The sequence below is a fragment of the Callithrix jacchus genome, chromosome 5 (genome assembly GCF_049354715.1).
Source record: "Callithrix jacchus isolate 240 chromosome 5, calJac240_pri, whole genome shotgun sequence".
NCBI classification, from domain to species: domain Eukaryota; kingdom Metazoa; phylum Chordata; class Mammalia; order Primates; family Cebidae; genus Callithrix; species Callithrix jacchus.
The window spans coordinates 32315052-32331041 of NC_133506.1; the positions used below are offsets into that span (position 1 = coordinate 32315052).

Below are 15990 nucleotides of genomic sequence, written 5' to 3' on the forward strand. Positions count from 1 at the left end.
AGTAGGTGACTATATGCACACACACCGTTTCCACTCAGCTACCAATGCTGACATCAGGCCTCTACTCTCCAGTCTGGAATATTCTTCTCTAGGAAGGCAGACCAACCAAGAGAAAATACTTTAACACACTGACCTCAGGGATCCCTCGACTAACAGCCCATCCAGATACCCCACAGTAAAAGAACCTCTAATTTGAGAAGGCCCATCCACTTCTGTGGAACTTCCAATCAGCATTTCCAACTCTCTTCTCTTTATCATAAATAATCAAGGGTTAACGGGCACTTGAGAAAAACCTCTAGTACGAACAAACAGACCCGAATAACAGATTAGAGGAACTTAGAATGGTACGTGCTGTGGATTCTTTTAAAACTTAATTTTTTTTCAGAGATCTCCACTCAAAACAAAACCAAAACACCAAGAATGTTATTTAGAAATGTTTTTAAAAAGCTCTTGGGAGGTCCTTGGGCCTCACAACATACATGTTTAAGGCCTTGCCACCTACTTCGGGGCATCTAATTATCTATACATATATAGACATCTAATTATATACATTACATATAATTATAGATATCTAATTATATATATATTCTTTAGTTATATTACATCTAATTATATATATATATATATACATAAATATATTCTTTTATTTAAGTAAAAATAAAGCCTTTTTTTTGAGATGGAGTCTCACTGTCACCCAGGCTGGAGTGCAGTGGGTGTGATCTTGGCTCACTGCAACCTCCGCCTCCTGGGTTCAAGTGATTCTTCTGTCCTAGCTTCCCGAATGGCTTGGACTTGCAGGCGCACAGCACCATGCCTAGCTAATGTCTGTATTTTTGGTAGACGGGGTTTCACTGTGTTGGCCAGGCTGGTCTTGAACTCCTGACCTCAAGTGATTAAAAAATGCACTAGGGCCGGGCACAGTGGCTCATGCCTGCAATTTTAGCACTTTTGGGAGGCCCAGGTGAGTGAATTGCTTGAGGCCAGGAGTTCGAGACCAGCCTGGGCAACATGGTGAAACCCTGTCTCTACAAAAAATACAAAAAAATTAGCTGGGTATCATGGCATGTGCCTGTAGTCTCAGCTACTCTGGAGGCTGAGGTAGGAGGATTGCTTGAGCCCAAGAATTCAAGGCTGCAGTGAGCCATGACTGTGCCACTGCATTCTTCCGTGGGTGACTAAGACCCTGTCTCAAAAAAAAAGAAAAAAAATCAAGCTCTTGGAAATTAGAAGGTATGATGGTGGAGGAAAAATATCATAGGATTAGAAGGTAAAGGTGAAGAAACAGAGTAATAGAGATGGACAAATAGGAGTGAAGAGATAAAGTGGAAGGTCAGTAGAGGAGTTCTGACATCTGAATGATGAGGATAAGAGAAACCAGCAAAAAAACAGAAATCAGAAAGAGAAATCAGCAAAAAAAAGGGAGGCAATTATCCATGAAGTCATTACATTCCCCAGGATTTAGAAAATATGATTTTGATGAAAAGGGTTCAGTGTACCAAGGACAGAGGATGGAAACATCCTCTCCAAGGCACGTGATCATGGGGCAGAGGAAAATAAGGTTCTAAGAGTTACAAGAAAGAAAGGGGTCACATACAAATGTCTGCTAGACCACAGACCAATGCCTTCAAAATTTCAAATAAAAATGTTACCTAAACACATGCTGTTAAAACTGTCAATAATGGGAAAAGAGAATAAAGCCATTTTCGGACCTCAATTTTATCTCTTACACAGGGAACCTACTCAAGGATGCATGCCACCAAAAAGAGGGAATAAGTCAAAAAAGGAATACCCAGAACACAGAAAATAGGAAATTTAACAGAGGTAGGAGGCAAAGGGAATCACCAGGGTGGTGGTATGCAAAAGTCAATGGAACCACAGAGATCTCCCACATGGCTGAGACTATGAAGGTATCATGTTCTTAACACAAATGGCTTAAACACAAGCTACATGACTCTGATTATCTGAGCAAGAGCATTGTTTCCAAAACTGAAACACAGAAATTAAAAATCTGCCTGAATTCCACAGATTCTATATAGTCCTATACATTTCTCTATGCAGGTGCACATGAAGCTGGTAATAGCAGTGGCCGTGGCTGGGTGCCATGGCTCACACCTGTAACCCTAGCACTTTCGGAGGCCAAGGCAGGTGGACTGCTTGAGCTCATGAGTTTGAGACCAGCTTGGGCAACACAGTGAGACCTTGTCTCTATTTTTAAAAATAAAACACAAACCAAACAGTAGTGACCTTTAGGGCAGGTAGATTGTGGGCTCCTAGGAAAGAGATGAGGAGAATGACTTTTCACCATTCACCCTTTTATTTTTTTTTGACTTGTTACTGCAAGTAGTACTTGTACAACAATGAATGTATTCCCTAATTCAAACAAGAATGGAATGAAAAATATCTGATCATCATATATAACAAGGATATTTTACAAAATGTAAACATATAAAACTAGATTTAATACACATATAATAGGGTCACTATGTGTTAAAGAGGTTATGATAGAAAATGTTTCTTACTGAAGGTTGCAAATAAATGTGAAAGCAATAAACCAAGTACTTTGGTAGAGACCTGCTTTCCTACAACATTGAGCATCCACTGGGTACTGGGCAATCCCAGATCTGAGGTGTTTGTGCCCTTGTATGTGGAGGTGCACATGGAACCAAACAGCCCCACCTGGTGCTAGTATTCCAGGTGCAGTGTCCACTCGTGTCTGCTCTAGGCCCGCCACTGTAAACTGCTAGGAAGGGCCTCTGGCTTTGTGTGAGAAGACCACTATAGGGAAACTTTGAACAAAATAAAGATGACAAAACATCACTGTTGTATCATTTTTTAATTTTAAGGAATATTTTCTAAAATTATTAATAAAGTCATAGGTTTATTCCAGTATTTTAAAATATTTTCTGTACCATTCCACTCAGAAGGTAGATAAGCACAGAGTTCTTCCCTAAGGAAGGGTGCAAATGGAATGCAATATATTACTGTATATATTATTCTACAGAGTACTGTAGAATACAAACTGTGAAGAAAAGGAAATTTAATTATTCAGTTTTTTCCTCCTACATTGTTTCTGCTGGAGAACTGCTCACTTAACATCCTAGAAGCTATCTTGTTGAGATTTGCTATCCCCATTGTAGGAGTGATGAAACTATCCACAGCAAAATGAATGTGGCACTGCCAACATCCATCCTGTGGGACAGCTAAAAAGACAAGCCCTCAGTAGCACACGCCAACCAATCTATTAGAGCAAGCATGCCCATGTCTATTCTGCCAAAATCCTCCAAGTTAATTTTTAAATGGCTAAAATACAATCAAGATCATATGGGAACTGCACTTGGAACTACAAACATCCTCTGTTCATAAACGTTCACTGTTACAGTAACGGCATCTTGGGACGGTCAAGGACACAATCACATTTTTAAAAATCAAGAACAAGAAGTAAACAGAAAAGGGCATTTGCATGAGGCAGAGAATCCTGTTTCTTGGCAGCAGACAGAAAACTGGCTAAAGAAATAGGCTCACAGATAGGTACAAATCTACAATTTGATTCTCTGAGTATTAGCCTTGGAGACATAGCTATACACATCCCCAAACACAGCCTACTATTTTGCATTAGTAGTTTCTTAAACAGTTGGAAGAAAAACCTAACAAAACCCAACCCAAATCATATTTATTAACCACTTTAATAAGCCCTTTATTCTTTCTCAACCACTTTATTTCAAGTTTGGTCAGTGTAATCATGAGACTATCTAGCCTAATAGTCTAGAGAAAATTCTCTGGTTCCAAGATGATGCCTTGCTATGTAGCCATTAATTATTAAGCTCCTAGTAAACCCTGAATTAGATATAGAAATGTGCAAAACAATGATATATTTCCAAGAATGTGAAAAACAGAGGAGATTTAAGGCAAATGGTAACTCTAAGAGTCACACGAGTATTATATTGGCACTCTGGAAATGGCTCATAGCAAAATCTAATTTTCTCTCAGATGAGGAGGCCAGCACAGTGGCTCATGCCTGTAATCCCAGCACTTTGGTGGGGCTGAGGTGGGCGGATCACTTGGGTCCAGGAATTCGAGATCAGCCTGGGCAACATGGCAAAACCCTGTTTCTACAAAAAAAAAAAAAAAAAAAAAAAAAAAAAGAAACAAAAGAAACAAACAAACATTAGCCAGGTGTGGTGGTATGTGCCTGCAGTCCCAGCTACTTGGGAGGCACAAGGAGGTGGGAGGATCACTTGAGCTAAGGAGAGAGAGATGACAGTGAACTGAGATGGTGCCCCTGCATTTCGGCCTGGGCAACAGAGATCCTATTTCAAGGAAAAAAAGAAGGAAGAGATTGGGGGCTGCATGGTTAGGCTACACTGAGGAAATGTTCCTCTTATGGACCCACAGAAGAAAAATGACTTTTAGAGGCATGTAGCTTGCAATTAACTGTAGCAAGAGTCTAGCTCCCTCAACCCCACTGTGTGGCCAGGAAAAGACCGTGAAAACATTTACTTGAGAGGTGAAAACTACAAGGAAGCTACCAGCTCACTGTGCACGGGTGAGAAAATGTCATGGTAAAGGAGCACCACGTGTTGATTTTAACAGCTTTTTCTAACTGTTCTGTCACACACCACAGAAAAACTGCCCCCCACCCTCCAAAAAAGAAGTCATAAGAAAAATCAGATTCATAATAGAAAGTATACATCCAAAGTAGGCAAAAAATACTGCTTATGTTTTCATAACTGTTTGTTTTCAAAATATGCCACATAATTTCACTATAAAATACCTGGATTTGCATGTGACTTAGTACTTATTTCATATTAACCAGATTCAGCTGCTTTGATAAATCTGTGTATTTTAGAAAAATCTGTTTTGAAAAAATATTTTTAAGCCAGAGGATAAACCTTACATTTGTGCATCCATGTGTAAAGCAATCCTGCCTGGCATTATGGAGCCGAGATACTAAAAGATTAATAACGTAATTTTAAAAAGCTCCAGTTACAGACTAACATATAATATATTTTCTCAAATTTTCTAGGCTATACCACTGACTTGTATTAATGCAATCTGAATTTTCAGATATAAGTATCAGTCAATGGTTGGCTGTTACAATTTAAAAGCAATAAAGTTGGAAAGACCTTCAAAACATTGGCCACTAAATCATAAGTAAAATTATTCTTAGAGCTGGACTATTGTAAGTGGAGTACCCTAACTTTTCTTAGTTCATATGCTGCAAATTGACTCTACCATTCATAATCACGCCCTTTTATGTGCTTTAAGCGGACATACTGACTTTGCAGTCTATACTTTGTAACAGAGCAGGTAGCTCTAGCACAGAAGAAACGATGTAATGCGGAACTGGGGAGGACTTCAGTGGCACTACTCCATTTTTATTGATCCAGACTGTTGCTTTCAATCCCGCATTGAGGCCTCCTTGGATGTCGGTTTCTAATGTGTCACCGACCATCACACAGTCCCCAGGTTGTACTCCGAGAAGACTGCAGCAGTAATAAAATATGGACGGTGCTGGTTTCTCCTCTCTCTGCTCTCCACCTACAACAACAGCGTCAAAATAGGACTGACAGGCACAAGCTTCAATCTTCTCCCTCTGGGTCTGTTTGTCCCCATTTGTTAATAGCAGTAGGCGGACCTCCTTTCGAAGTTCAGTGAGCATGGCTTTGACATCTTCTGCTAGTGTCATATGCTGTAAACGGGTAGATTTCCAAAGGAAGTAACATTCTTCAGCCAATTTTCTATTGGCTGCTCCACCTTTTGTTTCCTGGATTGCTTCTTCCCAATGTGAAGTCCTTAGATCAGTAATGCATGTATTGTAAGGATGAAAACATTCCTTGCTGAGTTTAACTTGAACTTTATCACAGATGATTTCAGCCTCTTCTTTATAATGGTATTTTGATTGTAAGAGCTTTATCACCTAAATAATGGAAAACAACTCCATTAACACACTGCAGGTCTTTCCTAGTCATGCCCTAGGAAGCTGTGACCCTACAAGTGGCTGAGAGATTACAACTTCACTCCTCTGCTTTTTGCTTTTTTTTTTTTGAGATGGAGTCTTGCTCTGTCACCCAGGCTGGAGTTCAGTGGCATGATCTCAGCTCACTGCAACTTCTGCCTCCCGAGTTCAAGCAATTCTCCTGCCTCAGCCTTCTGAGCAGCTGGGACTACAGGTGCACACCACTACGCCCAGCTAATTGTTTGGATTTTTAGTAGAGACGGGGATTCACCATATTGGCCAGGCTGGTCTCCAACTCCTGACCTCATGATCCACCTGCTTCGGGCTCCCAAAGTGCTGGGATTACAGGTGTGAGCCACTGTGCCTGGCCCACTCCTCTACTTTAAAGCAGGTATTAACCACACCATTTCTGGTGGGAATTGGCCTTATTTTTAGAGAGAAGGTGAAAGCTCTCCCAACCTCACCAGAACTCACTTATTTTTAAAAACCAATTTCTTCATATATAGCTAATAACAATCCTTTGTTTGGCAGTTTAGAGTTCAACCATCTTTCACTCTGGACACAAAGACATGAAAATAAAACTTGTGCTTGTTGGGCTGGGCATGGTGGCTCATGCCTGTAATCCCGGCACTTTGGAAGGCTGAGGTGGCAGGATCGCTTGAGCTTAGGGGGTTCAGGAACAGCCTGGACAGCATAGCAAGACCACATCTCAAAAAAAACAAAAAACCTTTGTATTTATTTTTGGTAAAACATTTAAAACTTCTGACAACCACTAGTTAGACTATTCTCAGAAAAAAATAACATTTAATTCATATAATCTTTTCTCATCTACATCCACTTCACATTTTGAAGACCTAAATGCACTAACATCTAGAATGGGATCCAATTCTGTACTTTTTTTTTTTAGACAGTCTCATTCTGTAGCTTAGGCTGGAGTGCAGTGGTACCGTCTTGGCTCACTGCAACCTCCACCTCCCAGGCTCAAGGGATTCTCCTCCCTCAGCCTCCAGGGTAGCTAGGATTATAGGCACCTGCCACCACACCTGGTTAATTTTTGTATTTTAGTAGAGACAGGGTTTCATCATGTTGGCCAGGGTGGTCTCAAACTCCTGACCTCAAGTGATCTGCCTGCCTCGGCCTCCAAAGTGCTGGGGTTACAGGCATGAGAGCCACTGTGCATGCCCAATTCTGTACTTTTTTTTTTTTTGGATACAGAGTTTCGCTCTGTCACCCAGGCTGGAGTGCAGTGGTGCGATCTCGGGTCACTACAACCTCTGTCTCCCGGGTTCAAGTGATTCTCCTGCCTCAGCCTCCCGAATAACTGGGACTACAGGTGCCCCTCACCATGCCTGGCTAATTTTTGTACTTTTAGTAGAGGTGGGTTTCACCATGTTGGCCAGGCTGGCTAGAACTCTTGACCTCAAGTGATCGTCCTACCTTGGTCTCCCAAAGTGCTGGGATTATAGGCATGAGCCACTGCGCCTGGATCTAGTTCTGTACTTTGAGTTAAGTACACCCTCTCTCATGTTCCCAAGGCTCTTTATGTGTGCTTTTATAATACTAATCCATTTGGCCTGTCTTCTAACTTTTCCTAAAAGCCCTAACGTGGCAAGCATTGTACCATATAGTTAGTACATTATTTCTAATCTTTTCTACAATCCTGCAAGACAGCTCCCTGTTCGAGATGAGGCAGGGAAGTATAGAACTTTATAACTTGCCCATCTAACTTGCATCCACACACCTGAGTACTTCCAAAGCTACATGCTTGCCTGTGCACTATGTCTTAGGCTCTGGAGACTGGCCCTTGTCCTTGGGGTGTTATCTGGTGTGAATATAACATACAACCACTACAAATGATGGGGTATGGGGGGGGGGGTGCCATGAGAGTAGTTTAAACAAGCTGTGGAAAGAATATGGAAGTCATTCCACAGGGTAGCTGGCAGAGAAAGTCACATTGAGACCAAGGAATAAACAAGCAGAAAAAGTGGGTATGGGAAGAGAAGAAAATCATTCCAGACAAAGGAACAGCATGAATAAAGGCCAAAAGTTTATAATTTTGTGGGAAAAGCAAGAAGCTGAGTTGAGCTCAAATGGAGGCATGTGAGGGAGGCTGCCAAGAGATGGAACTGGGGAGCCTGCCTGCGTTTGTGAGGAGTCTTGAACCCCATGCTGTAGCAGGTGCTGAAGAAATCCCCTTGGCACACACTATATACACTGGTCAGTGGCTTCCCACTCCAAGTATGGGCCTCTCGAATTGTGGGCTTTATTTGGTCACACACAAGGGCATCTATACACACAGGATGGGGCTAAAAAGTGTTGCCCTGGGAGCAGCCCTCAACCAATGTTGGGTAGAAAGTGGAGAATAAATATCACAGCTTCCTTGCCCCTTGGGGAGTACAACTGAATCCTGTTCTGTGTACTGTCTCCTAGAGCTGTTCTGCAAACAGCTGCTGCTCACAGCAGTAATCTGCTCATTAAGCTGCTCTAACCTGTACTGAACTCCTTCCCCCTCCTGTTTCCCCGACCCCTTAATGTGTGTCCCGGGATCACCTCATGAACTGTATGCACTTGACCCTTTAACGTGTGTCTTGGGATCACCTCATGAACTGCCTGCACTGGAAGTCCCTGCATTCAGGGAGCATCTGAGGAAAGTCAACCACCCTGGGCAATGCTGCATCTTTGAAACGTATCCAGCTAGGGCTAAAATATATCTGTTGTAAGGAAACTAGGGAATAAGCAGTATGCTACTCACACCAGAAACTCAACTCACCTATTGAGAAAGAAACACATATGTTTTTCTTCCCTCAGAGTTAAATAATCTCAACAAAGGAAAAAATTTTTTTTGGAAACAGGGTCTCACCGTCACTCAGACGCAGCCTGGAGTGCAGTAGAGGAATGATGATAGTTCACTGCAGCCTCAAACTCCTAGGCTCATCTCCCTTCAGCCCCCTGAGAAGCTAGGACTACAAGCGCATACTACCATACCTAGCTAATAATTTCTTGTTGTTAGAGACAGGGGTCTTGCTGTGTTGCCCAGGACTGTCTTTAACTCCTGGCCTCAAACAATGCTCCTGCCTTAGCCTTCCAAAGTGCTGGGATTACAGGTGTAAGCCACTGTGCCTGGCTGAAAGGAAAATATTTTTTTAGGTATTTGTGCTAACTGGAAAATGCATCAGAAGACTTATCCATATCAGAAAAAGAAATATTTAAAAAAAGAAAATATAATCATTAAGAAAAATCTTATCTGCCCAAGAAAAATATACTAGCCCTAGGAATTTTACTTAGAGGCAAAACATCACAAATTTTTGCTTTATAAATTTCTATTAACAAATAAAGCTTTTTCAATCTTCATGTTTATCTCACCATCTTTGCTAGCAGGATCAATTGAATTACTGGTAAACTATGACTGACAGGAGCTCTAAAATTTCAGCAACCTTACTGCTGCGAAAGGACACATGCCTCTACGGCTCCGCAGAGCTTGAGCTCAAACAGGGGTTGGCTCATACCAATAAACACAGAGCTCCCAATACAGACCCAATTTCCTGTTACTGGAAGTGGCCTTCATTAAATACATTCTTGAGGCTCTGAAAAAGTAGGATTTGCTCACCTTAAAAGGGCGATGTTTGTAAAGGCATGGTATGCCACTCCCAAGTTTCAAAAATCTCTTCCTATTCTATCCCTTCAATTAACTTCCCCATTTTGTCACACAGCAACTAATTATAGATTGTCACACAGCAACTAATTACAGATTGGTTTGGGACGATAAGTAGCATTTTAACGATATTAACATTTTTAGGAAAAAAGGTTATCAGCATTCACTTACTACAGCTCTCTAACTTGGAGGCATGATGATACTGTGTGTGTGATTGGTAAGGCAAGTCTGAAAAAGATTTTGGTGTAAAGAGCCCACCAGGTGCTCGCTGGCCTGAAGAAAGGGGCTCTACTCTGACAGAGGGGCTCTCAGTAGATTAATTAATAAACTCAAACTTCATCCACTTCAAAACTCTATCTTAAGGCTCTCTCTGAACATATACAAAAAGGAAACTCGATTATTCTGCTGTCTGCTTCCTAGACCCAGAACTTAAGTTAATATTGTCAATACTTAAGTTTAGCTAACTGATTTTAAAAGACTTTTCGAGGGCTTAGTTTGGGAACCATCTAATACTTTACAACATTTTAAGAAAAGTGTATTCTGAATACTCATCATTTGGATGTGAAATGTATGGCAGGTGCACCTGACAGCATTAACTTACGCACACCCTGAGAATGACCCTGTGGTCTAGGAGGAATGTGTATCTGGGTTCTGAAATAATGAGTCCAAGAGTGACCAATCCAGAGATTTATTCTTTATCTATGAGGAAGACCTGAACCCTAGCCCAGCCCAATCCTGCAGAACTCAGGTTGCAGAGGAGATTGAGGCCCTTTGTTTTCCATTAAAGGAAGGTAGCCAGGAGGAGGAAACACTACATAAACTGCATTCCTTCTACAAGTGGCTGCAGTTTGTCCAGCCACCCCCACTGGACATCTAGCATATAAGTTCCCTCAAAAACCCGTTCTCGTTTGCTGGCTCCAGGTCTCTTCTTTAGCCTCTTGAACATGGTGCTATCCCTACTGAAATCAATAGAGATCCGGCACAACAGAAGGGGATGAATTCCAAATAAAACTTAATAATTTTAAAACACACTCACAAAGTGAGGACTGCCCGCACACAGCCTAGCAATTCAAGGAGCCCTTCTGATATTTTTATTTCAAGTCTGTGCTCAAACATCACTTACTCGATGAGGCCAAATTTGACCAGTCTGTTTAAAATGTTGATTTGTGCCAGGTGCGGTGGCTCATGCTTGTAATCCCAGCACTTTGGGAGGCCGAGGCAGGTGGATCACTTGAGGTCAGGAGCTTGAGACCAGCCTGGCCAACACAGTGAAACCCAATCACTACTAAAAATACAAAAATTGGCTGGGCGTGGTGGCAGGCGCCTGTAATCCCAGCTACTGAGGAGGCTGAGACAGGAAAATCGCTTCCATCCGGGAAGTGGAGGCTGCAGTGAGCTGAGATCATGCCACTGCACTCCAGCATGGGCAACAGAGTTAGACTCCATCTCAAAAAAACAAAAAATTGTTGATTTGTTACCCTCTCCACTTTTTCTACCACAACTATAAATACTTAGTACATTCCTTGCCATACCCACTAAGAAGTAAATTCACAAATGCAGAAATCTCTTCTGCTTTGTCAAGTTTCTGTAGAAAAGTTCCTCTTGGGCACTTACCATGAAAAACAAGTCTAAAGAGGGAGTTAAAAAAAAAAAAAAACTTCCCTAGGTGATTAGAAAAAGTTGAAGTTAATACATACAGTTAGTATATGACCCCTTCTCCCCAACCCAAGGCAACAAATGGCTGGACCTTTCCCTCTTCCTCCATTCATATATTATTTACAATGATTTATGAAAGCTGGCATGTTACTTTTGAAGAGCTCAACATCCAGAATGTTATTGTTTCCTTACGTGATAAAGTATTCCTTGTTTAACCAAGACCACACAGTTCGATTCTGCTAATTTATTAGGCTCATTTCTTTTCCTGCTCATTTATTATTACACACTAATTATAAAGGAGGCAGTAACAGAACCAAGTCTCAAAGTAAAAATTTGTCTCCATCCATCCAGCATTTATTCAACATTTGCCATGTGTCGAATGAGGATAAATAAGACAGCTTGTTCCCTCCCAAGAAGCTCACTATTTAGTTGTAGCCACCTGAGTTGCAAAACTAATTGTAATACCCTTTGACAGGTGCGTTAAGAAATACCTGAACAAGGCCAGGTGAGGTGGCTCAAATCTGTAATCCCAACACTTTGGGAGGCTAAGGTAGATCACAAGGTCAGGAGTTCAAGACCAGCCTGGCCAACATAGTGAAATGCCATCTCTACTAAAAATACAACAATGAGCCGGGCATAGTGGCGGGTGCCTGTAGTCTCAGCTACTCGAGAGACCGAGGCATGAGAATTGCTTAAACCCAGGAGGCGGAGGTTGCGCCACCACACTCCAGCCTGGGCAACAGAACGAGACTTTGTCTCAAATTAAAAAACAGAAAGAAACACATATCTGAACAAAATACAGCACTAGTATAAGTGAGAGTGTAAAGAGCAGGGAAACATACAATTTAATCTTTGTTTTAAAAATGTTGCTGTGACAAGAAATAACAAGTAAACTTAATAAACATTTATAGAACTGGCCACTTAAAACACACAAGATATGCACTCTTATCAGTACCACATCACACCTACTCACAGGTTTGAGTGAAATATTGGTTGGCCATTATTAAGCACGATTGATGGTATAAGGGAGGTTTTCAATACCCATTTTTAGACTGCATAAAAAAAAGTTGCTGTGGCCAGAATGTGGAGTACACACCGGATGTGGTAACCCTAAAGGCAAGCCCACAACAGGGTAGGTGAGAAATGAGCTGTAACTGAGACAGGGCATGGGGAGTGCACAGTGGACAGGCTGAGGAACGAGGGTGAAAGGTGCTATAATTCGCTGAGTGGACACTGCACCCACGGGCTTCCCGAGCATTATAGGGTTATTGAGGACTAATAAAATTCACATTTTATGAAGATATAACGCTCCAAGTGGTTAACTCGTTAAGGCACTTTCAGCTAGGTTTTGAGAGAGCTGTGATTCATATTCAAATGTCTGATTTTAAAGCCCAACCAGTTGGCCTATAGCAAGAATTGGCCTAAAGGAGTAATTTAATTGAAACGCATAGGGCTTAGCTTGCTAATAACACATAGGTAAATATGCAATGTCCACAGCAAGATACTAGAAGCAATATGGCACACGGGGGCACCGCTGAGGTGGAGGCCAACGTTATATAGTAATATAATGTGGAATGCCTCAGTAAAGTCATGGAGACAGACTTAAAAACTTCCACGGATTCCGGCAATTTCGGACTGCTTAGTGACCCAGCAAGTCTATTTCAGTCTAGTGGTGAAGATGAAGTGACACTACGATGGATTTAGTAATAAACAGAAGCTAGAGACAAGGAGATAACGGGTATAGAGTTCTCCAGGAAAACATGGCTGTCAAGAGAGACAGGTATCTACAGCAGGAAGAATAGTCCAAAAGGAGGCGTCCTTTTTACATTTAAAAACAAAAACAAAGAACTATGGCAAACATGAATATGAGGCAGGAGTGGAATGCACCTAAAAAGAAAACGGATGAGGCAGTGGAAGATCCAGGGACACAAAAACTAACTGAAGCATGACTCAGGTTTGGACGAATTAGCTCTTGAATGTGGGTTTTTCCACATCTGATAAATCCTTTGCTTTCCCCTTACAGCTAAAGGCAGACAAAGGGAAGCTGGGTGGACCGGGGCTGGAGCAGGGGAGATGTGAAACCGCCTGCACCGCGCAGGGGAGCGGGGGCCGGGGAGCTGCGCCTAGGGAAGGGCATGCTCTCGCAGTACGGGCTTTTGCTGTGTCCCTGGGAAAGCCACGGGGACCACAACCCCTCCGGGGAGGCCAGAGGAGGTCTGCGGGGACAGTGCTCTACAGCAGGGCTGCAGTCCAAGCTCGCCGCTGACAGCCGTGTCACTCCTTGGGTTAACACTGGAGCTAACTCTACCACGTCTCCTCCCAGCACCCCTGAAGGCCGCGGGGGGACGCGACCCTCCCTCGAGCTGCACACCGACAGCCGGACCCTGGGCAGACCCAGCACCTGGTCTCGCGGCTTTGCTGCCGCTTCCCGCGCCCACGGGCGTCTCCGCCACCGTGGCAGCCGTCACGGCGCCCTTCCGCGTCCCGAGCGCCGAGGCACCTGCGAGCAGCCGCTCCGGGGTCCAAGATGGGTGGCAAGCGGCAGCCAGGCCGGGGAAAGCAGCCCCGCAGGGCCCGCACGCCTCCAGCCAACCCCGCACTCGGACGCTCCGAGTCCCAACAAGCAAGAGCGGCCCCGGGGTGAAAGTGGGGTCAAGGGGACGTGAGCGCGGAGGACGAAGCGGGGCGCACTGACCCCGCCGAGAGGAGCACCACGGCAGATGACGTTACCTCCAACATGCCTCTCCGGCTCGCCCCGGCAGTGTCGATGAGCGTGTTGTCCAAGTCAAAGAAAACGGCCCGAACGCGGCTCAACCCCATAGCGCCGGCCGCGCGCGCGCGACCCGTAGCCTTGCCTTCGCCACCCGCGCATGCGCAAGGCGGGCTGCCCGGGAAACGTGGGAGGAGCTGCGAGGTCACCAGACCCTCTCCCGGCGCTGGTGGAAGCCCCTCGATCTGTCTCATTCACTGCATCGCTGAGAACAGCGAGATCCCGCGAGACTCCGCGGATCTGGTCTCTCAAGAGCGGGAAGTCGTGCTTCCGCGCCGCTGGGTGCCGCGGTTTCTCAGTCAGTGGTGGTGTCTGGGGTTGGTCAGAAGCACAGTGCTCTTCCCCGGTGGCCACCAGCTTATCTCTTTCCTCCCTGAGCCCCCTCCGGCGCGAGGGACCGTCATCACTGCCCCGAGGGTGGTTGTCCGTGCTGCCAGGCGCCGGGGAGCGGGCCCTCCAGGTGGGCGGTCCGGCGGCGCGGAGACGCCGGCTTTGGTGGGTCCCGTGTCGGCAGCGAGCGCCCGCAGTCCTAGCCTGCCAGTGAGCCCAGGTCGCTGTCGGCTTGCGGGCGCCGGGGTCGGCGGGAGGTGGAGCCTGCGCCTTCCGGTCTCGCGGCCTGCGCGCTGTGCTCCACGCCCGTCGCCCGCAGTTTGCGGCCTTCGCGGGGTGGAATCCCTGTCGCCTGGGCACGCGCCGGCACGTTTTTGAAGGATGTGACTTCGGTCTTTTTTTTTTCTTCCCGAGACGGAGCTTCGCTCTTGTTACCCAGGCTGGAGTGCAATGGCGCTATCTCGGCTCACTGCAACCTCCGCCTCCTGGGTTCAGGCAATTCTCCTGCCTCAGCCTCCTGAGCAGCTGGGATTACAGGCACACGCCACCATGCCCAGCTAATTTTTTGTATTTTTAGTAGAGACGGGGTTTCTCCATGTTGACCGACATGGTCTCAATCTCTTGACATCGTGATCCACCTGCCTCGGCCTCCCAAAGTGCTGGGATTACAGGCGTGAGCCACCGCGCCCGGCCGGTGACTTGGGTCTTTTACAACCCTCGTTTGGCAGCTGTGCCCGAAGACGGAGTGGCCGCGTAGTGGCTGCCCCAGGTTTTGCCGTCCCTGGTTGCTTTCCTGAAACCTTGCATTCTCAGGTCTTCGAATGCCTTTCACTTAGTTGTTTTCAGGCATAGCAAGAGGCTGAGGGACGTCGACCGCCTGTTAAATTCGCGGAAGAGCTGTAGCAACTCTTTGCCTCCTGGTGCAGGCAGAACGGGGATGGTGACACTAATCTCTAATCTTTGTCTCTGTTGGGTAACTTTACTGTAATTTGGATATGTGGTCATCATTAGCGACCAGAAATTGACTGTCAGGTACTACAGGGCTACGGGCCAATTATCTGATTTTGTTTACACAGTGAGCTAAGAGTGGTTTTTCATTTTTAAATTTATTTTTATTTTTGAGGCAGAGTCTTGCTCTGTCGCCCAGGCTGGAGTGCAGTGGCGCGATCTCAGCTCACTGCAACCTCCGCCTCCCAGGTTCAAGCAGTTCTCCTGCCTCAGCCTCCTGAGTAGCCGAGATTACAAGCGCAAGCCACCACGCTTGGCTCATTTTTATATTTTTAGTACAGACACTTTCACCAGGTCGGCCAAGCTGGTCTTGAACTCCTGACCTCATGATCCGCCGGCTTTGGCCTCCTAAAATGTTGGGATTACAGGTGTGAGCCACCGTGCCTTGCCAAGAGTGATTTTTGTTTTTGTGTTTTTGAGACAGTCTCACTCTGTTGCCAGGCTGGAGTGCAGTGGCGGGATCTCCGTTGACTGTAACCTCTGCCTCCTGGGTTCCAGCGATTCTCCTGCCTCAGCCTCCCAAGTAGCTGGGACTACAGGCGCACGCGCCACCACGCGCAGCTAATTTTTGTATGTTTAGTAGAGATGGGGTTTCACCTTGTTGGCCAGGTTGGTCTC

At 44.9% G+C, this 15990-nt stretch overlaps 1 protein-coding gene across 1 annotated transcript; it reads right to left on the reverse strand.

Annotated features, from left to right (window-relative positions):
* Positions 1-2301: 2301 nt before the first annotated feature.
* NANP (N-acetylneuraminic acid phosphatase) lies at positions 2302-14132 on the reverse strand. The gene is made up of 2 exons (XM_002747527.7): positions 13995-14132; positions 2302-5917 (listed from the first exon to the last, which is right to left on the reverse strand). The coding sequence occupies exons 1-2, from the start codon at positions 14082-14084 to the stop codon at positions 5261-5263; spliced, it is 747 nt and encodes a 248-aa protein (XP_002747573.3). The 5' UTR covers positions 14085-14132; the 3' UTR covers positions 2302-5260.
* Between the last annotated feature and the right edge of the window lie 1858 nt (positions 14133-15990).